Source organism: Doryrhamphus excisus, chromosome 7, assembly GCF_030265055.1.
Source record: "Doryrhamphus excisus isolate RoL2022-K1 chromosome 7, RoL_Dexc_1.0, whole genome shotgun sequence".
Classification (NCBI taxonomy): Eukaryota; Metazoa; Chordata; class Actinopteri; order Syngnathiformes; family Syngnathidae; genus Doryrhamphus; species Doryrhamphus excisus.
This window is the reverse complement of record NC_080472.1, coordinates 14,550,451-14,577,881: the sequence shown is the minus strand read 5'-3', so window position 1 is coordinate 14,577,881 and position 27,431 is coordinate 14,550,451. Positions and strand designations below refer to the sequence as shown.

Below are 27,431 nucleotides of genomic sequence, written 5' to 3'. Positions count from 1 at the left end.
CATTAATGCAACTTCTGCTGCTGCATAGTTTTGCACCGTACTCCGTACACATATTTCATTCTTTTGGCCATCTTCGTCAGAAGGCTTGGTTCTGCAGCTTTAGCTAGGTGACTATTTGACTAAAGGAGGAAAGTTTACATTTACATGTTGACATCTCAATGACCGAGGTAGACTACCGCATTACCCAGTAATAATCACGTTTTGGTGTTTGACCTGGAAAATATCATCAGGAAAGATGGATATGGTTGGCCGTATTGCAGTAGAAAATAGATGGACGAATTAAAATGCATAAGAAAGTTGTTGATTATTTTTAACAGTCATTTCTGTGATGTTTACTTTAAAATGTTAGCAAAAATACATTTTTATTGAAGAAACGCTTGAGAGCCAGATACAGTCATCAAAAGAGCCCTACCTGGCTCCCGAGCCATAGGTTCCCTACCTCTGCTGTATAGCAATATTTTCTATTCAGTGTATCGTGTGTCACAATGTGTTGGGCACCCTGCAGGGATTCCTTATTTCCACTAGAGGGCAGAGCAGTGCTTCAGTGATATTGTGGTCAGTGTTCAGTAGGTTCACCCTTTGCAAAGGACATGGGCTGCTTTTGTGGCTTCAAAAAACAGGCCTAAAGTTAATGTGAAATACTAATTAAACACACAGATGGGATTTTAAAATATTTATTCACCCCAAAAAAAACAACAACCAAAAACTGGAACAAGAAACACAATCAACATTCAAAGTGTGAAAAACAGATTTTTGTAAAGTGCAAACACAAGAAAAGAAAGCCTCATTTATAATATTCTGTAAATATTCTATATTTCTGAACATAAGACAAACAACACATAGAAAATTAGAATTTCAACACACACACACACACAGAAGAAATAGTAACCATATAAAACAGATCTATACTGCTTAGGTTGTGCACTAAACGTGATGACAGTATCAGTAGTCGTTTCCTCTTGTGCAAGCTTCATTACGGTATTAAAAAACTCATTTTCCCATCATTGTTTAATACATTCTAAATGCCATTCACACTGATTTCTGATGAAGGCACATGACAGAGGACTTGTTCGTAATGGCGCCATGATACCATGTTAATAACTGCTTTAAATTGACTTTGGTAACCCGATGAGGTCGGTGTTTGGTACTTGACGTCACTGCTGCATGTGTAAAAATGTAAACATTGTGTGAGTTTTGATAAGCAGGTAGTTAAAGGGACTACTCATTAATGCATCACAAAGACAAAAAAACATACAAAGCCTTGACCCTTTTGGATTAAAAAATAAAAGACTGTTAAATATTCATTAAGATCCACAGTAGAGAAGGTCTGATGAGCATTAAAGGTGTTGAAAAAGTGCTCAAACAAGTGCTGGATTGGATTTTGCCCCTCCCATCACGTCTTCTGCCTTCTCCTGATGTTCATTTCAAAATAAGGGTCCTCACGTTTGCCTCTATACTGAGGGATCTTCCTAATGGTGGAGGGCTCGGCTTTCGTTTTGACATTGGGGGTTGTCTTGTGGGTGGCGACCGCCTGCGTCTGAGTGAGCTCAGATCTGACGTGGTTGGTGGAAGCCAAGGGTTTCTGCAGCACCTTCTGTGTTGTGGCGGAAGCTTTCTGATTGCTGTGGGGGAAGGGGCCTGCGTTGCCCCTGGGGACCCGCCCAGGGACAGTGGGGCCACATGGAAGGGGGGCGGCAGCCTTAATTGTGGCTTGCCCCTTGGCTTTGGCTGCGGTGTCTTTAACGGGCAGGGGGGAGGCAGGTTTTGGCCTGACAGGGGAGGGTGGATTGGCCGGGCGAATTTGAGGAGTTGGTGTCGCCGCCCTGGATGTTGGGGCTGCTGCGGCACGTGCCGCTGCTCGCACCCGCCTCGCCGTCTCGAGACGGAGGCGCGAGGCAGGGGATCCGGGACGACGTTGTGCAAGGCGAGAGCGCTGGCCGGCACCCGTCGGGGGTCGGACATCTTTTGGGTTGGGGGCAGTGGTGGGGCGAGGCATAGGTGGAGCGGTGGGGGAGGTGCAGGGACTGGATGGTTTGGGACATTTAGAAGATGGCTCGGGGCAAACTGGACTCCTGGGGTGGGAGGCGGCGGTCCGAGGGGATGGTCTAACCCTCAGTTTGGATGCCGTGGACAGGTCCGGCGTTGAGGATGGTGTCACAGCTCTACGTTGGACCTGCACACCTGAAGTGGGAGGCTGCTTAGAGCCGCCCACAGGCGTAGACGGCAACGAGGAGGAGCCTTTGGTGGTGACAGGCAGGGGCAGCTGGGTGGGCTTCCTGAGGGCGGGAGGTGTCATCTGGAGATTCTTCTTGGTCGCCTTCCTGGGTAAAGTGGGCGTACAGGCAGGAGAGGCTGTGTAGGACCGACACGTCTGACCCGGGGCGGTCGGCTTGCAGACCGTGCTGGACGAGGAAGACGATGATGAAGCGGAGGAGGAATCAGATGAGGAGATGAGGTCGTTGACAGCCGCCAGGGGGTCCATGTCAGGAGGTGGCGCTGTGGTGCTGTGGTGACCCCCCAAGCCGGGCGGACCTTTCTGGAAGGCCAGAATCTTCTGCTCCAGAGTGGTGAACTGCAGCACACGCAGCGGGTCATACTTGGTGAGGAAACCACGCAGCGTGTCCCAGCCGCCACCGACACGCACCATCACATGTTTGCCATGCAGCATCTGAGGACACAAATGGACAAATTTGATCTGAAATGAAACCGTGAAAGGAGGACACCCTCTTCTTGACTGAAGCCTACTTAGTTAGCACTGCTCTTCATGATGTAATCGACTGTTAGAGGATAACAAGCTTACAGAAGCACAAACAGCTTCCACTTCTTTGTACTGGTACTAACATGGACGGAGGATTTATAGTCTCTATCAGAGCGTTTAGCCATGGGGGGACAACATTAGTAAACAACCAATAAAGACACTAAATAAAAATGTTCTAATACTATGACAGGGCGTTCATTGAAAGAAACTGAACAATTACTTGAAATGCATGAGAAAGTGGAAGGGAAAATGTAGCTCCAGAACCAATGTTGTAATAGCGGTACAGAGAATACTACCCAGCCTGCTTTAATACTGCATACAGTGTGACAGTATGGTATAACACGCATGACTTTCACACCAAAGGTCGAGTTGTACAACCCACATTTTAAAGCGCATGCAGAGGTAAATAAAAGCAGGTAAAGCTGTTGAATCCTGCCATCTTGTGGAGTTAATTAAAAGAACGACAACAGGATGACAGCTGTTAATGCCAATGTTTTCAGCCACTGCTATTTCGAGATCCTGCAGGTTGTTTGCGCTACGCTGTTATTTCTAAAATTTGAAAACTCAAATTGAACTCATTCAATACCAAAGACATATTCAACCCCAACACTCCATACCAAAAAGTGTCCACAAGGTGGCAGAGGTGCGTTTGATGATGGCTCGGCAGCAAGGAGGACGTTAGAGAGCATGGAGGAGTGTAGCGTGCAGGGTTGCGCATTGTCGGGAAATTTTAACGCACACTGAACACACACTGTTTTGTATGAAAACTATAAATAAATAAATGGTTATTTTGAGGTAAAACAAGTCTTTTTTGTTGTTTATTTTGTGGTATAGTCAAAGTGAAAAATATGTTTTGACTTTGTTGGGAACTGATATGTTCCTGAAATGTACCTTACTGCTGATTACTAAAGAACGGAAAAAAGGTAGAAACAAACTTTTTTCCTGATGAAAGACAAGAGTCTAATCTTTCTTTTGGCAGGTTCCATGGTCAAATAGCCATAGAACACACTATTTGGTGTGCCTGGAAAAAGCAGTCAAAATCATGTAAAATGGCTGGTGGTCAAGGGGTTGAATTTTGAAACATTTGTTCAAAATGGTTTGGAGTGCATGAGAAAGTGGAAAATAAAATGTGTCTCTATAAGTACATCGCACAACACAGCAGCAATACAACCAATGCTGTGATATAGCGGTAAGAAGCAATCTTAGCATGCAGCCATTTTTTTTTTAAATTGGCCCTTGGCATATTGTAAAAATACAATGAATTCATGATTAATTAGATACATTAGTAGATATTACACTAATTTGTCACCAAAAGGCTGAGACATGGATGTCACATTCAGATTGCATACAACATATATTGACCTACACTGGATTGGTTTCAGCATTTTACCAATATTTCTGTATGCGGTCATCCTGAAATATGTTTCAGAGCATTTTTGTGACTTTATTTTGGAAATAGGTGTCCGTAAAGATGCCTGAACCTGCAATCTGTAAACATTTTGACTTTTACGTGTAACTATTTGCCTGTTACGTCGATGAGACATGTGCAACATACACCCTGGCATGGAAAAGAAGCTAAAACCAATTGAAAGTGTTCAGGCACTAATTACTGTCGCCCGGCTTTACACATGAACCCGTGTTGTGTTGCTCAGGAGATGACATTTTCTGTGGCAGAGCAGATGAAAACAAGGATTCCTTGTTTCAGGTAATTATTCACTGGGGGAATATCAAATTCCAGTTGGAACAACGGGATCCTTCTCAATGCAACACACACTGCCCCTTTGAGAGTTTGGATTACGGACGTGAACTCGCCTATGACCACCACTCAGTGTGTGCATGTGTGGGGCTCTCACTCGAATAAAGATGGTCTTGTCCCCAAGTCGGTAGCGACCCTCTGACAGGTACTCAATGGACACCCTGTTGGAGCAGTTGCAAGGCGGCTCGTCCACTCCATGCTCCTGAAAGAAAAGAAAAGGTATATCATGATACTGTCTCCTGCTGGCTTATTTGCACACTAGTTCATCTTAGAGCAGGGGTGCTCATTAAGTCGATCGCGATCTACCGGTCGATTGCGGAGGTGGTACTGGTCGATCGCTGGTCGATCGCGGCGTGACATTAAAAAAATATCATCCTAGCATCAATGCCGTCACTTGATTGATATACAGGGCAGCCATTCAGATGACAACTGAATGTTGCCCTTCGGGCGACCAATCAAATCAAACAACGTCTCTAAGTGCAGCAGAACTTACGATGTCAGCCTATCATCCATCCCCGTTACTTGATTGACATACAGGACAACCAGTCAGATGACAACTGAATTTTGACCTTTAGGTCACCGCTCATGCGTAAACAACGATGCAAAGTGCTAAGCTAGTCGGCGAATTGCGTCAGATTTTAAGCCCTCGCTAAAGTTTATGGTCACTAAAATGAGTGAAGGAGCTGGACCAAGTAAAAAGGCAAAAACATATCACTTCCATACGGAATGGGAGGTGGACTTTTTTTTCACAATGTCTTTTTCGAAGTGCGTTTGCCTCATATGCCATTCTACCATCGCAGTACCAAAGAAGGGAAATGTGGAGTAATGTGGAGGTAATTACAAAAAATGTTAATTATGTGTGTTTTGCAATATTGGCTCATTTGGTTATGTAAGGTACATCAACATACATTGTACGTACAAATAATCCTCAATACATTTGAAAATAAATAGATGTTTTGCATTTTTGTAGTGGGTAGATCATTTTGACTCGGTCATTTTAAAAGTAGCTCGCATGCTGAAAAAGTGTGAGCACCCCTGTCTTAGAGCATCTGTCTCCTTTGGGGAGAGGGAGGGGGGAATGTGATACCAATAAAACCAGACAGGATACCCATCTTACACTGCAATAAAATAAGTTGCTTTTATGTTTCTTTGGTTGCAGTACGCCACATATGTGTATCCTAAATGGCACGTGCAGTGAGTAGCCAGTCACAGCTCGCCTGCGGAGGGTCACATGGCTATGGTGTGTCATGCTGCCAGTGGGGCTGCCAGTGAAGCGGCAAAGTGCCGCCATCTTGGTTTGCACACGTGACATCAGAGATGAGGACACGTGGATATGGCAAACGGAATTGATGCCTTAATGTGTCACTCATATGCATAGCGGATGGCGACTAATAGATAATATAGTGAAATATAACATAATAGTGTAATATAATGTAAGATAAGAATTCCAAGCAAAATGACCAATTATTATTAATTATCCATTATGAAGATGAGTTGATTATTTCGGCACCCAGAGCACTCACCCCAGACTGGTAAAGGCCGCCATGTTGGCAGCACACACTGAAGGTCTTAACCGCTGGAGGAGGCTCCTCGGTCAACAGCAAGGTCTCTTCCAGCTCAATCTCCTTCTCCAGCTTCACCAGCACAGGGGGCTCCACGCCGTACCTGTTACGTCCACATACGTATAGCAGCGTTATCATTCGGGCGGAAATGCCATTTCTGTATTCTTATTAAAAAGCTCAAAGATGACATACTTGGAGACGATGCGTCCAATTTCCAACAGACAGAGACAAACCTGCCGCGGCTCCTTATGCAGCACTGAGGAGCAAAACAAACTTTTAGAGGGAATAACGTGAGGCAGCAGCTGTCCTCTCTGCTCCTGTTAGGCAACATATAGCGGTCAGAGCAGGACGACAGAGGTGCGATGTTTGAAAACGTGACGTGGAAGTTAATGATTCCCCGAAGGGAGATGCTGGGTGAATCATGCAGAAGGGAACACGGATTCGGACCAGAGAGCAGCAAATATAAAAGATATTTATACCACAGCCCCACTTTACATTTGTAAAGAAAAGCATGCCATTTTCCTTTGGAGAGCAAACACTAATAATGAAGTGATTAAAGTACGTACTACTCAGGGTTGATGATCTCATAACACCATTAGGAAGACATTGGGGCCTATTTCACCAAAATGTTACAATTTTGACGAGGTTTTAAGCCCTGTGGCTTCCCCTGCCTCTGTCCACCAGAGGGAGGCTGAAATCATTGCAGCACCAAGGCAAATAACCAATGAAATGCTTTTCTGGGATGAAATACATTAAGGGATGAAGTTAACATTGCTGTTGTTTTTCATTTCAAACATTTCAAACTTTTGAGGGTTATGTTACTGTGTGATGATTTTAGAGGTTTTTTGTAAGCTAACACTGTGATTCCCACTATAATATTGATTAATGACCTGTGATTTCCATTCAGATGATAAGCTCGTTTGGAGTAATCGCTAACATTTTTGAGCATGAGACGCTTGGTGGAAAAAGCTTGGACACCCCTGATGTCAGGTTTTAGGATAATTGATGCAGTCACCTACCGAGACCCTCAGACTCAAAGAGGTACGTCTCCTCCACGCCGATGTGCCGACACCAGGCCAGGAAGTTGGCTGTGTTGTCACGAGCGAAGAATGAACCCGGAGAAGCATCGCGTTTACAGGCGACCTTCCTCATGGGAAACAGCTGTCGGGTAAAAGAAACTTGTGTAAATCGACGCACAAGCCTTCAGGTGAGGAGATGGCATCTGACTCACTTTGCTCAGCGCGGAGGGGCAACTCTGGGCGATTTTAGACTGCAGGGCGCCGATAAGCTGGCAGAGCTTCACGCCGTTGTTAAGCTCTTCCATGAAGAACTCGGCTCTCACCTCCTCTTCTGCAAAAGAAATGAAGCAACATTTAAGCCTAAAAGCAAGCAGAAATGATACAATTCCCAGAAGCCTTTTATAGTCTTTATACTTTGTCACGGGGGGACAAAAGCAGCCTTCCCATGGTCCTTCATTGTAAATCAGTCCCCTGAGGCCACTGAATTCTCAAGGGGGGACAAAGTCCACAATGCGCGGAACACTAAGTGACAATGATTGCTCCACTAAAAGTTTAGTCCACACAACAGAGGCTTGAAACTGACACCCCCTGCACACCACCTGCATTTCTGCACCTCAGGGATCACAGTCAAGGCCTTTTTAAAAATAGTTTTAAAAAAAATGGCATTTCAGGTCATTCCAGTCACGTTTCCAATAACTCTTGTTGATTGCTCAGTACCACCCCGCATTCCTCGTGGGAAACACTGACTGGGTGATACTAAAACAAACAGTAGGGTCAGTTTCAATTTCCTCCCTGCTCCATTATGTACCAAAAAACGGGACAAAAGATGTCAGAATAATGGCAGAGACAGGCGGGATGAGGGATTTTGTTACACTGCTGGTTCCGAAGACAGCTAGGGGCCACTTGGAAACTGCAGAATCCAAATCCAATTACATGGGAGAAACTGATAGTGGATCTATTGTGGTCAGCTATTTAACGGTTTGGGCCTATTTAATAAGCACAAAAGACGAACTTGGACCTTGGATTTTTTTACCATCCACCAGCTGAGGTCAGTCACAATTACTGCTCTCCAATGACTGTTCGAGCGATGCAGACCTTGGCATCATGAGGATACTAAAACAGATACTTTGGAAAAGCAGTGAGTTTGGGGAACAGGAAAACCAACTGTGATTTTGGTATCCATCAGCCAATCACTACATACAAAAAGCATTCAAAGCAATTTGTGATTTTAGTTTTTTTTTGAAGGGAGAATGGTTTGCAGAGTGTTCTGAACTCCGGTTTCCATGGCCGTAATGTACTGAGCAGCTGCCTGAGCCATAGTGCAGGTCCCCGTGGATGTATAGCTGACGTGTAGTTGAGATCATAACAGCGCCTCTGCTTGTTACAACCAAGTCACACACTCCATTCCAACTCTCCTGCTTCAAGACATGATTATTATAAAACTTAGACATTACCCAGCATGCCTGTGAGCCATATGGCAAGGTCCTCCTGCATGGGCACCAGGGTGGCTTCATGTCGCACCGCCAGCCACTGGTCGTATTGGAAGACATCAGCGAGTCCCGGGCCATGCCGTTGTACCAACGGGCTGCGAGGACTCCGTGGGCTCAGCAAGGGGGCGTCAAACTTCTCTCCAAACCATACCTGGAGAGGAAACAGTCAGAAGTTGACTATATTTGGCAGTATTTCTATGTAACAAATACAAAAAGAAATATATGACCTAGAAATTGACTGGTGGTAGGACATCCTCCGTGTTTATGATACTGTAAAAGTTGGTCAACAAAGCAGTTTCAGGCTATAATAATAAGATATTCTCCACAAATACTAGTACTGCTGCTGGAGTCAGGTGACAATGAATGCCAATTGTTCCCTGTCCTAGTGAAGACACGCCGAGTTTTAGTGGGCGTTGAAGGGTTATGACCCATGTGAAAAGGGGCATTCTACCATTGTTGACATCACAGATCAGGTCGTTTTTTATTCTGGGAACGAAACAAAAAAAACATACAAAAACAGTGTATCCTAGTAGTAATGCACTGTGGAAACCACTCTCCAGTCCCTTCTCTTCCCCCCCTAAAAAGTCCACTAAAGTTAGATGAAGCACCATCGCCAAAGCTCATGCATCAACTGCTGCGCAGTTATAAAGCTTGGGTCCCCACCTATTTAAACAACCTGTCTATGTACAAGAATCCCTTGTTTTTCACAGTTAATGGGTCCCATAACCAACAGTGAAAAGTACATTTCCGCAAAGTAGGATTCCTTCTTCTTAAATTGAAACTTTTCATAATTATGGCATAGAAAACCCATTTACGATCTTCTTTTCGACCTTTACTTTCATATTACACAATATAGTAGATATAATGAAAAAAAAACCAGCCCATTTAAAACAGAGCAAAATCAATGGTAGACAGGAAGTGACATTGGCGATTCAGAGTTGAGTTTTAGCTTGTGGTGGGCTGCAATAAAAGCTGCTGGTTCAAGACTATTGTGATGCTTCGGTGATTCTCCTTATGTCTCTAGCCAAGGTCACAAGTTAATGCGCAAACAACGGTTAGGTTCGACGCCAGTCCGAGGGGCGTTGACATAAACAGGTTCCGCTGTATTGAGGGGGGAAAAAATGAGAAAACCTTGTGGCAAAATGAACACACCCAGAGTCCCAACAGTCATTTGAGCTGCTCTATTTCCTGCTTAGTGGGTGGCATTTTTAGTGACCCGTCCATGCAGGAGAAACGTGCTGCCTCACCTCCTCCTCTGACCCGGTGCCTGGCCGCTTGTCACGCCTAATTGTTGAAGTAAACCTCACAGCTGTTGTAGCCTCAAAGACGACATAGAGGAAAGAGAGCACTTGCACTTGACTGCCTAAATGGGCGTCAAGTGATGTGTTCACAGTGCCCGGAGCAAGCCACTGATCCTGGCTCCTCATAGTCATGTCCTTTCATATCCATCTCATGTCTCCTCCTCCAGTCTTTCATGCATTCCATGCAATACATTCCTTCATTGTTTACAAGCAGCAGGAGGGAAATCTCCAAATCATAAGCAGATGTGCATTAGGATGACTCATCCAGACAGATATTACATAATTTGCAGCTAAATGACCCCCACCCTTCCCTTCCGCATGGCTTTAATCTCAGTGTCCATCACATGTTACAACAGCAATATTAGGCCATTTCTTCCACTGTGATGAGTTACTGTGCTCAGAACAAGGCAGAGTTCTGTCCAAACAGGAAACTCTGTGATCGGAGGGACAGGGACTGTACTATGTAGACATGTTCATCAGCAGCGTGACGGCACAGCAGCATATTTGCTCTCTATTTCATTAGAGCCGCTTCAATGATGCATACCAACAAACAGGCAACCATGTTGCACTAGATTGAACTCTGCACTATTGAGGAAATTTTTTGTCAGGCCCTGAGAAGGACTGATATAATGTATGATAAATATCGTACGATAAATCATTCATTCATTCATTTTCTACCGCTTATCCGCACAAGGGTCGCGGGGGTGATGGGGCCTATCCCAGCTGTCTTCGGGCAAGAGGCGGGGTACACCCTGGACTGGTCGCCAGCCAATCACAGGGCACATATACTAGACAAACAACCATTCACACTCACATTCATAATGTGGGAGGAAGCCGGAGTCCCCGGAGAAAACCCGAGAACATGCAAACTCCACACAGAGATGGCTGAGGGTGGAATTGAACTCGGGTCTCCTAACTGTGAGGCCTGCGTGCTAACCACTCAGCCGTCATGCAGCACAGTACGATAAATCATTACAATATAATGGATAAAGGCGGCACGGTGGTCTAGGGGTTAGCGCACAGACCTCACAGCTAGGAGACCAGGGTTCAATTCCACCCTCGGGCATCTCTGTGTGGAGTTTGCATGTTCTCCCCGTGCATGCGTGGGTTTTCTCCGGGTACTCCGGTTTCCTCCCACATTCCAAAAACATGCTAGGCTAATTGGCGACTCCAAATTGTCCATAGGTATGAATGTGAGTGTGAATGGTTGTTTGTCTATATGTGCCCTGTGATTGGCTGGCGACCAGTCTAGGGTGTACCCCGCCTTACGCCCGAAGACAGCTGGGATAGGCTCCAGCACCCCCCGCGACCCGTGAGGAAAAGCGGTAGAAAATGAATGAATGAATGAATAATGGATAAACATCACCTTGTTTATCCCACATCACTAAATTCAACTAGTATCCTCGAGGATGTTTACCAAACTTTAATTAAACCCCTCAAAATGTTCCCATGCACTCTCATGCGATTCACAATGAAGTAAGTTATTTATACAATTATTAGAGTTTATTCCACTTCAGGCCACTTTGACTCATCTCATGAAGTCATCATCTAATTTGATTAGGTAAAAACAGTCCCTGAAGTCAACATCTGACCAGAGAGTTTGGATGTCAGCTGGAGTCAACATGAACTCCCAAATGTCATTTTCAACAGAATAAAGCAGAAGCACGTGCAGATGACATCGGGACAAAGTGTTAAAAAACAACAATAACAACAAAAAGACTTGAAGCAGGGGTGTCGCCCTCGGTGGAAAATGTTTGGGCACTCCTGTTCTAAAGCGAAAACGTGACTTGACATCAAGAGTACCGAATGGACCCAGATGGACAGACGTTATATAACAGAAGTCATGTGACATAATTGCTTCTTGACGTCCTGCTAAATAGAAACTAAGACAGAACAGTGTAGCATTAACAACATGTTGTGCAAAAAAACCCCTCTCCTGATTAAGATGTACAGTAAATCTTTAATGCGAATCTGCGTTGAGAGCAGATTAGGGGCATTCTCAGTTGAGCTAATCTTCAATTTTCTTAAACCACCTCTGTTTTGATTGGGCAGAGGAATGTGGGGTGGTAATCCAGCAAATAATGCAACCTAGCCATGGAGATTTAAAGCAGCATGTGCTTCTCCATTAGATTTATCCTCATCGAGTTTAGCTGATGCTCTTAACTTGAGCCACTTACACCGAGGGCCTCCAAACCTCTTGGAACCGTAATTCAAAGGTCAAGGGGGAGGATGTGACCAAGCAATATTATTATCAAAGTATGTCAAATAGAGCAGAAATAACATTACTCAGTGTTGCCACAGTCATAGGACTCCAGTGACAATGCTAAGATGTTCTTAGTATCCTTGACATGTGATTGTCGTATGTGGAACGTGTAATGCGGAAAAGTGGAAAGTACAGCTTGATGGAATGGCACAATTTGAACCAATTAACTTGGCTGTTTTTATGGAAATAGCAGGGCGGGAACTAAAGATCCAATAGCAGCAATTAAAATAGACAGATGTGGTCGGGTTCATGCTATGATGACTCAGGTGCTTGATGGTGGCCATATTTGTCAACCAATTGTAATCAAATTTCACTCACACGTGCTTGTCCATCCCCAAAAGGTGTGTGCCAAATTATGTGGCAATTCGGTAAACCCCCCCCCCCCCCCCCAATGTTACTGCGGCGCCATCATGTGGTTTATTTGTCAGAAAAATAATAGCACAGGCAACAGGATAGGGGTGCATGTTTTGGCAAAGTTTCACCCAATTGTGTTCAGCGGTTCAGGAGCAGAAGAGCTAACACAATCCTGTTTACTTGTCTTGATCATGTCCATTCCAATTTCACTCATTTGCATAAATGAATGTTAGCTCTTTAAGTCATGGCCATAGCCCTGCAAATGACATAACTGCAAATACACGTGCCGCCTGTACTCCAAAAGAACACTTAAACACGCAGATGTTCAATTTAAATGACTGTTATACGTTTGTAGACGTGCACATATGCTCGTGCTTCCATGACTGCATACGTTTTCAGCACAAGTGAACACAATGCCCAGAATGTGAGCAAGGTTTATTGAACGCAACTCTGCTGGGCATGTGTGATGCAACCTTAACCACAGATGCAGAGTCATTACAGTGTAATACGGATCAATATCACCTCAGGGCGGTTCTTAGATAACACTCAGTCGATAAACTGGCTTTGTGATTTGTGTTTTTGATGCAACGAACACACAAAAAAGTAGTCATACTCTTAATATAGTTGGAGCTTAAATCAGTTTAAGTCATCGCAGTCGCCTGAACTATGCTATTAAGAAATTCATAACAAGGATGCACATTTTGAATTTAATGCTCCAAAGAGGCTCGTATAGTCCAAAAATACATAACTCAACGCCTTTGTTGTTTTGGATTTTTACATGCTTGGCATTCGTTGCTGGGAGGGGAAAGGGGAAAAAAAGTCTGGCACATTCCAGCTACCCCTCCCAAAAATGTGCAAAAGACACTCCTCGGGGTCTGGATAGTGGAACGCCAGACATGCATGATGTGAACAAGATGGCATGCTGTGACACAGGTGGGCTTGCTTCAGTTGCTAAGTGGGAGACACATATCAACGTTTTTTTATGTAATCAAAATAACTGGCTGTGTGGTGGTGCCTGGATTTGGACAACAAGTTGACTCTCGCCCTGCGGGGGCGCTAAAAAGGAGCAGACAATGCTGAAAAAAGTACAGTTTTGCCACAGTTTCATGAATGTTAGCCGTTAATAAACGACATTAACTAATTGGTGACCTTACCTGGATGCCAGTCTGGACAGCCATGACTGCGATCACAGATGATTCACTTCTTCATTCTGCAGGAATACAAAAAATATGAAAACTCTTCATTTGAGGTCCCAGAAGGACAGCTGATGGGGCTCTCTTTGATTGGAAATGACAGAAAATGAGTCAAAAAAAAATTGCACACTTGCTCACTTGTCAGTATACACATGCACGTAAAAAAAGACAACTAAATGATAGATGCCACCGGCAAGGCTCACCGACAACGTTAGCCGTCAGTGTGGAGAACCAGGGCAGCCGAGTCAACTCACCCTGGCAGGGTGGGTGCAGGGAGGAAGATGAGGAAGTGTTGGCCAACGACAGTGCAGTGTAAGTCCTTAAGTACAATGGCAGTGTTTGAAAATACTACCAATACGAGTTTCAAATATGTTTACATATAAAAATATTTAAACTTTTTCCCAAAAAGCATTTCATTGGTTATGGCTGCTGGGGCGCTGTAATGATGTCAGCCTCCCTCTGGGCTCCTTTGGCTCCCTCTTGTGGATAGAGGCAGCATTGCAGTGCCCCCTAGCCATAACCAATGAAATCATTTGATGGGATGAAATGCTTGATGGTACAATTTTAAACTAGTATTGGTACTTGTATATTTCTTAGCTACCTTTTGAGTGTTAAGTTGCTGTGTGATGAGTTTAGTGTTCTTTGTAAGGTGACACCATTAGTCAGACTGTTAGACTGAGTGAGTTCAAGCTCATGACTTGCTCTTGTCAAAGAAAGAACTACCGTTTACTCACCGACTCGCCAGTGGCACGGTATTTAAATGATCAGTAGTAGATTTGAAGTAAAGAAGATGTGCCATGAGATTACAACATATCCATAAATAAGCCACAGGGTTCAAAGCTTCAGAAAAAAAGTAGTGGCTTATGCACCGGAAATCATTGTCGTTTCCTGCATGTTTATTAAAAAGTGGTTCTCAACTGGTTTGGCTGCAGGACCCACCATCATCGCTCAATGACAAATGATGACCCAAACTGTGGGAATTATTCAATTCAAACTTCTCATATAATGTATCTTATTTTAAGGGACTGTTTTCAACACTGGTTAGCACGCAGGCCTCACAGGCTAAGAGACCCGAGTTCAATTTCACCCTCGGCCATCTCTGTGTGGAGTTTGCATGTTCTCCCCATGTATGCGTGGGTTTTCCGGTTTCCTCCCACATTCCAAAAACATGCTAGGTTAATTGGCGACTCCAAATTGTCCATAGGTATGAATGTGAGTGTGAATGGTTGTTTGTCTATATGTGCCCTGTGATTGGCTGGCCACCAGTCCAGGGTGTACCCCGCCTCTCGCCCAAAGACAGCTGGGATAGGCTCCAGCACGCACCACGACCCTCGTGAAAATAAGCGGTAGAAAATGAATGATTTCATGTTTTCAACACAACATCTTCTCTAGTCGAGATCTCCAGCTGTGTGTCGAACGGGCGCCTCTACTTGATGATCCCCACTCAAGCTTGACAGTCACCCAGAAACACGGTGTGCACCTCGCAGATGCGTAGCAAGCGAATAGTGCACCAGAATGTGAGGTGCATTCACAGACATTTAATCATTACCTTTCCCCCTCACGAAAAGACCCACGACCCACTGAAAACGGCTCCGCCAGCCACCCAACCCACCAGTTGAGAACCACTGTGATTAACAACAGTTACTTGTATAACGTATTCCGTTTGTCAACTTGCAAGAACTAGAAATAAATAATAATGAATATAATAATGAATAAAGTTACTCAACTGTCTGGATTTCCATTTGTACAATTTATACTGAGGAAAATGAATTCAGTATAAAAAGGTATCTTTGAGTGAATTGTTGTGTGTAACAAAAAGGTCCACTGTAGTTTAACATCATACCCTTTCTGGCCTAGATTTACAGTACATCTGCCCTTCTTTTGCAGCAACATCACCTCATATTATCAGACAACTCTGTTTTTGTTGGCTTTTTTTGTGGCTTGACTACTGAGTCTTCTGACTGGCGAGTCACGCTTGTGTCACAGATCACATTAAAATCATCCTATTCTCCCAGGCTGTATAATGTAGAGTTTGAGATAAGCAATAGGATGTAGGTGAGCGCCTTGAGGGGTGTAATAAGGAGTTAAGTGAGAAACAGCCATCACTGTTATTCCTAGTGAATGCACAGTGACTTTTAGTTGAGACTTTCTCACAAGGAAGTGACGGGGTTAGCCTCGGTGCTCCTCTTTTGCCCTTTCCCACACAGGATGTGAGGGATTACCCCTCAACTCAACTGACTGTCCCTGTGGCTCTGGGGGAGGAAAGCAATCACACAGCATGACGATCCTAATAACACTGATAATTTGGTCAACACAGCTGAGGCAATACTCCTCCCCCCCTTCAAGAACACACAGCGGCATCCCACAGCAACCCTCCTCTATACAAACAATCAGCTCTTATAACCTGAAAACACCGGGCTTGCTCTGAGAAAGTGCAATTTAAAAGGCAACTCCTATGTTGTCATGTAGGAACATCTGGCATCTCATATAGTATCAACGCCAGTCTCCCAGTCATCTTACACACATCATCAAGACACTCAAGATGCAATCAGGAAAGGTGACAACACAAGATCACTCACCTCAGTGCAAAAGCTGTCAAGCACCACGTGATAGAAGCACACAGCGACAACTCAGTGTGACAAGCACGTTTTCCTCCACGCTAAGCCTGAGCACTGGCGCTGTCCGCCCAGAGTGGCGACACACGAGTGAGCTGGAGAGGCGGCTTTAGGATGACGGGTGGGGGAGAGCGAGGATGGATGGGAGCAGGAGGAGGCGCAAAAGGAGGGTCCTAACTAATGAAGTGGCTCTGCTTGGCTCAGCCCAGACTAGCCCTTCAAGCCCCCCCCCAACAATCCTGTCACGACGGGACTCTCACAAAGCCTCCATTGTTTCCTTTACCCTGCACACACACACACACACACACACACACACACACACACACACACACACACACACACACACACACACAGACACACACACAGACATCCACTCCTTCCCATCCCAACCAGGAACTCTTCGAGCAGGCGATCATAGGACGGAAGAAAGTTGGAAACAGGAAGTGTTATGTTCCCGAACAGTCACTTGGCTTAGTGGGAAGAGGTGGGACTCTAGCAGTGTGTGTCTGTGACAAAGACAATGAAATGAATATATGTTTCAGCTGCCATGATGCCCCAAGTATAACAAGTTTACTATATTGTCCGACCACAACACAGTCCCTAAACCGACAGCATGGTACAGTATAAGTCATTCAAATAAACAAAAAAACCCCAACATACTTTGTGACAATAAAGTAAATACAATAAAAATGGACATAAATGGCCCCTGTTCCAGACTTTGGACACCACTATCCTAGGTTAGTAAAGTTCAAATAAAAGAATGAACAGTTAGATTGAGAGGCTTCGAAAGGGACTATTCATACATTGTCTGCAAATGTCACCAAGTCAAAGAGTGAAAGAACAGTGACATTTATGATTTCAGAAGGAAGGAACAATTCAGAATGGTTCTGCTTCTTTTCACTATGCAGGCATTCGCTGAAAGTCCCTGAACACAACATGGATTCCCAGCTGTGTGCAGCTGGATCCACAAGAGAGAGTGTGACTTTCTACAGAGCCTGAAAGCACCCACTCACGGTCAGATGTCATCAAGAAGGGCAAGGGAGCAAAAACCAGAAAAGTGGGGGCAGCCGAAACAAAACGTGTGTTGTGGTCATGGTGAACTTGGGAGTCGCCCATTGGAAAAGGGCAGGGCTCAACATTCAACTCAACACAACCACGCAAATTTTACAATGGTTGCTTGGAGAGGCAAAAATGCACACAAGCATGTAAGCAAACATTTTTGGCCCCCTGAAATTAGAACACTTACCTAATATCCATATAATGTTATTATGTTCATCAGTGCATAACAGCGGCATTTTTTCAGTGGAATGAGCTGTTCTTGTATTTCTGAATCCAGGGATTAACTGAGTAAATGACGCACAGAAACCTGGGATACAAAGATCGGATTTCGGTTGAGTAACCTGCACTTCTTGTAATGGCTTTGTTTAAGGTTTAATCCCTTGAGGAAAAAAAGAAGATATTTGAGTCCAGGCTGAAACAAATCACACATTTTAAGCAATCAGATGTTATTTACAGGGGGGGTAGTAATTGGTGAAAATATTCAAAAATAATTTTAATGATTGGAAAAGTGTTCAGAAAAGACTTAATGGGTCAGGGGTACGATAATTTTCCCTTTTTTGATGACGTTTTGCTCATGCCTGCATTTATGTATGACGGTCCCCTGGGCATTTCCAAATTCCCTTATTTAAATCTTTAACATGGAAAATGTAGCCATCAACATGCCTTTCAATGCTATTGTGGCGCACTTGAGTCACCAAAATAGACAAATGCAATCTGTGGCTTGTACAAAAAAAAGAAGAAAAAAAAAACATGACACATCAACACATGCAACGCACAAAGTAACCTACCTACTGCACCATGTGGGCCTACAAACAAATATCTACATGCAATACCCATGCCAAAAAAACACACCCATATATTCCACCGCAAGGCATGCTGGGTAGCTTTTGCCAGATTGCAAAATCTGTTGAGGAGGCCGTCAAAGAAGCCAACAAGTAGAAGTTAACATTCACTTAATATCCACTGTTTTATTGTTCATAGTTCATATTGTTTTTGGACTACCCAGCATGCCTTGCGGTCATTTGGAAAGTTACGTTTTATGTTTAGTGCTTCATTGTTGATTTATGTAAGATGCAGAAGCAAAACTCATGACTCCGATTCCATCTGTTCATCGATCATCTTACCTTATCATTCATTAGTGGCGAGTACCTTTACATACTGTGTATACGATACATGTTAGGGGTGCACAATAAATATTGGAATGATCACAACATCATATCAATAAAAAAATAGCTCCAGTGACCATTTAAGGAAATGTTCCAATGAGGCAAGACTATCCATACATCATACATCGTGAGAAAATCAAGCGCTCCTTTTTTCCTACATATGACATGCTGTAAAGATGTGTTGTAAACTAACATGCCACCAAATCATGTGATTTTTATGTATTGCGTAATGTATAGATTTTGTAGCTATTAATGATCATTGTAGTTGATTTGAGGTCTCACTAAAGAGAGCTTACTATTTAGACCTTGGAGCCAGAAATAAATAGGGATGTTGTTATTGTGTGTGTGTGTGTGGGGGGGGGGGGGGGGGGGGGGGGCATCTGTCTGAACGCTCCCCACGCAGGTCACCTCCCCTCTATAGTCGCAGCCAGTAATCAGTTAAGAGGATCAACGCTATTCCAGACAGCGGAACGCATCCACCTCCACGACACTCCGTCATCACAACACACACAAGGCACGTGGCGTGCAGCCTGTGGCGCCCGTGCAAAAGAAAAAAAAATTGCAACCCACATTATGTAATGAGTTAAAAGTAGAACGTTCCGGATGCATGTCCTTTTGATTTTACACCACTTTGCACCAGGAATGCCGGAGGACTTGAAACATGAGTAACAAATAACTCAGAGTTGGCCACGTGCAAATTTTAAGGGCCTTCAAGCATTTTGCTGTATTTTTTTTTGGGAGCTCCCAGGAAATGTCATATTCTATCATTTAGGTCCAGGGAACTCAACACAAAGTTAATATTAAAGATGGTGAGCGCTCTGAACATTAACAGCATTCCAAAAAAGGCATGTTGCACGAACGGTTCAGCTGCAAGCACACTCTGACCTTTGCCTGTGCCATACGGTATAATTGCTAAATGCATCCTAATTTGCACTCACACAAACGAACTGCACGGTTAACTCTCACATTGGCCTTTGCACCGCACTGTACATTTAATCATGTCAATTCTACCTCATACTCTTGCATCTACCTGGTATTGCACCGTTTCTTTGATTTTACATACTATGCCCTCCTTTGCCTGTATATACTGTACACCTTTTACATTTTTATACTGTTTAATTGCACTAATGTTGTAGTTCTGTATGTCCTTGATATAAGGTGAATTGACAATAAAAGGTAGGTAGATACTTTATTCATCCCCACGGGGAAATTTGCATGAATGAGAGGTCCTGTGTGAGTGGGGGCACACCACAACCGGGCCCCTCTACAACCCTGGCGAAGACTCTTGAATCTACCTATATATGATATGTACACATTCAAATAAATTAGAGGCATACAGTATAGACATCACGTCTTGTCAAAGCCTCTTCCTGCTGGAAAAGGTTGACTGACTAATGATGCAAAATGACTAAAAGACTAATGATTTCCAATTCAAATCATTGGAAAGAAATCCACCAATATGCAGAAGCGCTAATGGGGTCTACTGTTGGGTATTAAAAAGGCCTCAGCTTGATAACTTGATCAAACGATGAGGACGGGTAGCTTTTGTAAAAGTCCCCGCTGTGTGTGGTGGCTGGTAGCCAGCACAAGAGCCAATTGAACCTTCTGCGCCCTTCCCCTGTGGTCCAAAAGGGTTCTGCTGAGCCTGGCTTTCCCCTGGAGAATACCAACTCCTCCTCTATTAAAGTCCTTCCTGCTGAGCCCTTTGTGTCTGGACTTAATTATCCTGTCGGAGGAGTGTTTCATTTACAGCCGGGCTTCCCCTCTCTCAATACAGATGGGGCCCGGTTCCTTTAAAAAGGAGGAGAATGAAATAGCAAATAATGTAGAGGTAAATATGGGCCGAGAAAGACATTCACATGGCATAATGGCGTCTCCCAGGTAATAGACTACCTCTCTTTGAAAGAAGGATTAGACATTCCTTGGACTGCATCCTCTTGTCCTTGATGGAGTGTTCTTTCCTTATAGGTGAAACTCTGAAGTTAAAGCCCATCTTAAAGGCTCCAAGGCGTGGAAGCCACCTGCCAATCCCATTTTGATTTGTTGATGCTAATCCACGGTCTACAACACGCCACCGGGCCAGCTTTGGGACTTTTAAGATCCTCGTTGCTGACTCAGGATCAGTAACCCTTGTTCTGCTTGCTATGGGTATGGCAGCCATGCGACCGATTCCACGGCTATCAGCAATCTTTCAGCTAAATCTTTGGAATTTAACAGTCGAACATAAGTTTTTAGGTTTTTGGTTTGTACAGATATGTACATTTTACTTTTTTTTACATTGTTAGCCGCAAAAAAGATTTAAACATGTAGTCAAGACATGCAATGTGATTAGCAGTGGCACTGTTAGAGTATAAAACATTGCGGCGCTGCAACTAACAATTCTTTTCGTAGTTGATTAATCTAAAAGCTTGTTGTTTCAATTAATCAAGTAATCGGTTAGGCTCTAGACCAGGGGCGTCCAATCCGAGGGCCGCTTAGAGCAAATCAAAGAATGCAGGTGGCCACTTTGATATTTTTTATTTTGGAAAAAAAAAAAAAAAAACCTTTAAAAAAAAAACAAAGAAAAATAATTTTCTTAATAGTTATTCGTATCAACATTTCAGTTCATTGTCTTTACATTTTGCTCTATTTTTTCTATTTATGCTGATTTTTGGTTCAATTTTATTTTTACAATGTACCACTGGCGGCAACATATCAGAAAAGAGGCACAAAAGTCCATCACCGTTTTTGAAAACCAAAGCTGATGTGTGCGAGTATCGCCTAAATTAGTCTAGAACACAAAGACAATAGGTCCACTTTAAGGGATGATGAAGAAAATACTCACATATGAGAGGCTGAAATCAGAGCATATTGACATCTTTAAGTCCAAAAATGATCAAATGCCAAAACAGATTAATTGTATAAACTCAATTAATCATTGAGTCACTTAAATTGCAGGTCTACAATGTTATAATGTCAGCGGGATGACAATAATTAGTCTGCAAACAGCACTGTGTGCCGTACTTGGAACTTTAAAGAGGCCAAAGCGGCAATGCAACTCTTCTTCTCCCTTGGGCTGGCTCTCAATAGCAGAAAAATGCCACTGCCCCCTATAGACCAACCCCTGAATTACAGCTCAGAACCATACACAATACAGTACTTCCGGTGTGACAATATCATCTGAAAACTGAATTGACACAAAAATTCTTTAAAAGTGACTCGTTTGGTTGGTTTTGACTATAAAAATGTTTAGACACGTGACAGAACCTGCCCTTTCACAGTCTATGGTTTTAATGAAGTCATTACTCAACCAAGCCAAGAGCTTCCCCACGATGGCTCTCGTCGTGACTTTCCTTTTCACTGTTGAGCGCGTTGCCGTGATTGTTTATTCTACTTTCCCTCCCTATAGGTGATGTCATCAGGCAGTTGCTGGACTCAGTCAGCAGAGGATAACAGATGGAGAAGAGGTGCGACGTCCTTTAAACTGAAGCGGGTCCCGCTTGGCGAGGTGCCCAGTGCAAGCCGTTAGTGATGACCTTCTTCCAAAAACACACAAAAGGCCGACTAATGGAGATTACATCATGGCTTCGGTGGTAGTGCAGACGCTCTGTAAATCAGTTTGAACTACCTGACCTCAGAAAACAATATCAAGGGTCCTGATGGGTTGGTACAGTAGGGGTCATTAGTGTCAATCAAGGTATAACGATCGTTACTGGACTCCACGTTGTACCTTTTCTGCAGCCAAAAACATCCCAAGCTCGAAAATGTAAGTGTCAAGGGTACAAAAGCAGCAGTGTGAGGGTGTCACTGTACCTAAATATATTCTATTCTATACGGTGCAAACATGCAACTTGCTGTGTAGATAAGCCTCTGTGGCCCAGATTGCCCCTTCCCGTCCTCTGTAAAGGTCAAGCTAAGGAGCCATAAATGGTCAAGGGGTGACTATGCTAAGCCTAATTAGCCACCTTTGTTTGTCACATAATAATCCCAGTGTGGTGGGGAAAAGGGTGGGATTTTAAAACTAGGGCATCTTTGACCTTAATCAGTCTGACTGAAAAACAAAGTTAGCAAACAGAATGGCGTTTTGAGGCGAAACGGTCACTAATCGAAACTTTGAATGAAGTGATGAGGGATGGGTAAATTAATAAACTTGCTATAGCACGGAATTTATTTTTATCATCACATTATCACGCCCCTCACTCTATCGCGTTTTTTCCCAAATTCATTAATAAATGATCGCTGTTTTTAGGTTCAATATTGCCTGTTATTAGTACAAATATATGTACATATTTAAGCAAATTGTCCATATGCATGGCCTAAATCAAGCATTTTCAAACATAAACCTTAGCCACAGACAGCATCAGTAGTGTTGTATTCTACACTGGTCTATGGTTGTCAGTAACATTACATTGATGAGCCACTGCAGGAAATACACACGGTCAATGATAGATATTTTATTATCTCCAAAAGAAATTCACGTTTTTTGTTAGGGTTCGTCTGTGTTATCTTATTCATGTCTAAAATGGCTTATTGTCTGTTATTATGTCTAGTATAATGAGTAATACAGCTATAATGGTGACCATAGGGGTGTTATTTGATGTCTACAGGGCTCTAATAATTATAAAAACTCTATTTAGAAGGCCAGATAAACAGGTTTTCTATGCTCTAACAACTGTATGAAAACAGTCAATTTATTAATATTGAATCTTACTTCGCAAAACTTCACTGATCGCGGTCGGGTCTAGAGCCAGCATATTAAACAATAAACAAGGGGCGACTGTACTGTATTGAAGCATGAGAAGCATAATAATTACTACAACCAGCAGGGGCACTCTTGAGTCAGTCACAATTAGTTTGCATGATGAAGAAGAAGAACATCTGCTATAGTAGTTTATTGTTCATCCACCAAAACAGGCTGAGAGCCATTTAATTATAGGACATAATTTAGCAATTGAAAGATTGCTGATGAATCAACCCAGACCACAAAGCAACAAACTAAAAACAGAGTTATTGTGGACATTTTAAAACAATTTCTGGCATTATTCTGGGAAACAATCATGGAGTCTCCAGACTGTCTGCGATGGCATCATGTAGACTTATACACAAGGATGCACATGACTATTAGATAACCAGCCCAGGGATGGCCGAGTACAGCATGACCATTTCATGAAAACACAGAGGAAAATGTACAGAATAACAACCCCCTACACACAATAAATGAGGGGTAATCTGCGATTTCATTACCATCTCTATTGTGTCCACACACGCAGGAATCAAGCCCATATGTGCCACGTACACTCGTGCGGTTTGACTCATTAAGCTTTCTTTGTCTCGTGTGTATGTGTGTGTGTGTGTGTGTGTGTGTGTGTGTGTGTGTGTGTGTGTGTGTGTGTGTGTGTGTATTGCTGTCTCAAGACTGGGGCTGACCCAAAATCAAAGGCCTGATGCCAAATATCAAGCAGATGGTGATAATAAAAAGTCTGAATGATGAGGGCTGCGTTTGGGCTCTCGGTGTATTTAATGATGCAGTAGCAGATGTACAGCTCATACCATGAAAATATGAATCATTTCAGTTATTTACATATGATACATTGATGCCATAGCGGTGAGTCGGGCTTCACACTTGTTGCAAATTAAGGTTTTGCGACTCCCATTGGTAGCAGAATGTGATTTATTTATGTTTGCGTAACATGTGCTTTAAAGTGACTTCTTTTTGAACATGCTGGAGATACACAAGAAGGGTGGCAAGACAACCAGTTCAATAATCAGAGCGGTGTGAGCTGGAAGTGCAGATACAAAATATACATCATTAGCCTTGATTTTAGACATTTGTTTCCTGAGTGTCACTCTCCTTGCAGGAAGGAAGCAACTGCATGATGAAGCCTTTACTTCATCCCTTTTCCGTCAAGAGGAAGCCATGTCAAATGTACATACACTTTATGAGGTAAACAACAACAAAAACAAAAGAAAAAGCTGCTTTTGCCCCCCCTTATATAGCTTAATAAAGACTTAACGTTCTGTACATACATTACAATGCACTACTTATCTGCAACCAGCAGAGGCGCTGTTGAGTCAGGTGCAACTTGCACAATTTTTCCAAGCCTTTTTCTAAGCCTTGAAATAAAGTTGCCTCCATGTAAGCCTCCAAGTTGCCTCCCATTTAAATAAATATAATCTGACCTTCCTTAGCAGTGGAAGTCAAAACTGAAAATGTTTTATGGTGTTTGATTGCATTACCTTGAGCAGGTGTACCAAATAGTGAAATCAAAAAAGCCAAATTTAGCAGTGGTATCTATTACTAATACTTAGTCTCTCTCAACCCTAGCGTTCACATGATCTTATCGGCCAACCTCCCAGGATAGATAGACGACTACTGATCCTCTTAACTATTTAGTCCCACCTGCCAATCAAGGATAAAACGAGCGTATACATTGTTACATGGTCTTATATTGTTGTATTTATATACTGAATAATATATATGCCACCATTAAAACTAGAAAAGCACTAAGAGAGCGCAAACCTCCGCCTAGCTCCGTAGTTCCCCTCATATTGTGATTTACCACATAAATATTTGTCCTACATTTATTTTATTTCTTGACCATGAAATCATGTCGGGAGGTTTGGAATGACATCAAGAATGCTAACAATGCTTAACATTAATATTAGCATGCTAACACTGAACATAGTAGCGCTTAGTGCTTGTATACGTGATAACGGTGTCTGCTTAAATTCATATTCATCAAAATAACGAAAATGCTAGAATGCTCATGTTAACATGCTAACATGCTAACATGAGCATACGTTTGTCGATCTATGAAAATGGCTAAAAAAAACACCTGATAGTGCTCAGTGTTCAAATGTTCATATAAGTGTCTACACAGGAAAACGGCTAAAAATGTTACAATGCTAACATTACCATGATAGCAATGCTAATATTAGCATGCTAACAACTAGCATGACAGTAGTGAGTGTTTATATATTTGTCTACCTATAAAATGGAAACAAATGCTAGTATGCTGCCATTAGTGTACTTGCAATGCTAACACCGACCATGATAGTGTAATGTACTGGGACGGCTAAATGTCCCAAACAAGTGCTTTGACCATATTTTGCATATTATGCACAAATGCGGGAAATTGTTAATCTTGCGATGTTAAAGAATCCTTTTAAAAAATGCTGGATCCATATGGTGATTTGGACCCCCCCCCCAAAAAAAAAAAATTAATGAGTTCTTCCATGTCCCATTTCCAACAATTCCTGAAAATAAAAAAGAACGTACATTGTGCCTCCAATGGGGCCTTCCTTAAGCGATGGAGAGAAACAGGGTGGATAGAGAAGACAGTTGTCATTTATTGTTTGAGTATGTACCAGTACTGCAGTGAAAACGAGCCCTGTAATAATAAGTGGTTTAAAAATAAGTTTGTTGATTATGTTTGCCTAAAATAGCTGTCCTGCGTTTTACTCAACAAATCACAAAATCAGTCAATGAGCTTCCAATATTTCAAGTAAAAAGTATCCGTTTGGGTAATACTGGCATTGCAGTTACTGTACTTGACATGGAATGAATACCAACATCCAAAGTATCGCCTAACAACTCCACAATGAAACACATCCTCGTTAGCATCCACAAGGCATTCCTACTATCGATTGCTTGTAGTTCAGCTAAACAAACTTTACGACAACTTTCCCAAATAGCTCCGAAGTCATATACAACAGAAGAGGTTTGGACTTACCACTTGCAGCAGTCTTCAATGAAATCATGTGAGTTTGTATCAATTCGGGGCTTTTTCTCCTTGTGGAAAACTTGAGCTGGGAAACTAGTCATCTCTTGTGTGTGAGCTGCTGCTGTCGTGCTCGTGAGCGGCGCTGTTCGAACCAGCCAACCACAGCGCAGCAGCCCCTGTAGGGGGCGGAGTCTGTCTCACCTGCCTTTAAAACCATTCATTCATGGGTTTAGTGACGTAAAGCATTGACTAACAATTTGTTACATTGCTATTTTGTATCAATTTATGTGGATGATATCTTATAAAACATGAACAATTATGATCATAACTTCCTTCACACCAGTCTAAATACAAGGGTTCACTAGTAAAGGTATTGCCTATGCAAAGAAAAAAGTTTGGTGGTGTATTGTCTAAAATGACGGCCCACTTTATGACAAACAATAAGGAAAGTGAACCTCTCCGGGTAGGATTGTGTGGAGTCTCAGCCACACCCTTCCCATTCACTTTAATAATACATACTTTATGAAACAGACAGCTGCTAAGTGAGCTCTCTCGGAAATTTGATATATTATTCTGTTATCAAGAATGTAAACTTACACTTGTATCTGTGTATTCTTGGTATATTTTGTTGGAACTTTGTTTTTAAAAACAAGAAAGGGGATATTTTACAATAACAAACTAACTTGGTCAATATCTATAATTGAATTAAGGTTGTAATATCACAATAGAGTATTTTCATGGTGGGAGGCAATCGTAAAAACGACAAAACGTGTATATAAACCACATAATGAAGGAAACAGTATTTAATGACATACTGTCAAGTCACAAGAACGCAACATTGAACTGTAGCGTCATCTAGTGGTGAAAACATGTAACTACATAACAAAGGGACTGACGTTTTCATTTAATTTGAATAAGAACGTCGTGATCTAATATCTTAGATTAAGGGATGAACAATGGCAAGACATACTAGTGGAGGTTCGGAAGGGTTTCGGTGAGAAAGGAGGCATTTTTAACAAGATAATGATATGTTGTGTGATACACTGTTCCCTCTGAAAGCCCTGTAGAAAAGCATCAATAAAGGGAAAAAATAAAAATGAGAAAACACGCACATCCTTACATAAATCCTATAATGAATTAATTCGTATTCAATTTATTATTTCTTACACATGAAAACTTTAAAAACAAGTAT

The 27,431-nt window shown here is 42.7% G+C and overlaps 1 protein-coding gene across 3 annotated transcripts; it reads right to left on the bottom strand.

Annotated features, from left to right (window-relative positions):
• Positions 1-660: 660 nt before the first annotated feature.
• Positions 661-26,367, bottom strand: gas2l3 (growth arrest-specific 2 like 3). 3 transcript variants are annotated; one of them, XM_058078097.1, is made up of 9 exons: positions 26,249-26,367; positions 13,658-13,713; positions 8,550-8,736; positions 7,308-7,426; positions 7,096-7,237; positions 6,269-6,332; positions 6,038-6,179; positions 4,612-4,716; positions 661-2,668 (listed from the first exon to the last, which is right to left on the bottom strand). In XM_058078097.1, exons 2-9 carry the CDS (start codon positions 13,679-13,681, stop codon positions 1,394-1,396), a joined length of 2,058 nt encoding a protein of 685 aa, XP_057934080.1. In that variant the 5' UTR covers positions 13,682-13,713; positions 26,249-26,367; the 3' UTR covers positions 661-1,393. The 3 variants fall into 3 exon arrangements, with proteins under 3 accessions (XP_057934080.1, XP_057934081.1, XP_057934079.1); XM_058078098.1 differs by lacking the exon at positions 26,249-26,367 and adding an exon at positions 21,361-23,711; XM_058078096.1 differs by lacking the exon at positions 26,249-26,367 and adding an exon at positions 16,276-16,620.
• Positions 26,368-27,431: the final 1,064 nt, after the last annotated feature.

Bases quoted from the DNA above. Each gene is read 5' to 3' on its own strand.
- gas2l3 (XM_058078097.1), bottom strand. From the start codon at position 13,681: ATGGCTGTCCAGACTGGCATCCAG. The intron at 6,333-7,095 runs GTAGGTGACTGC...TTTGCTCCTCAG, and splicing joins CTTTGAGTCTGAGGGTCTCG to TGCTGCATAAGGAGCCGCGG. The intron at 4,717-6,037 runs GTGAGTGCTCTG...CTTTTCTTTCAG, and splicing joins GCGGCCTTTACCAGTCTGGG to GAGCATGGAGTGGACGAGCC.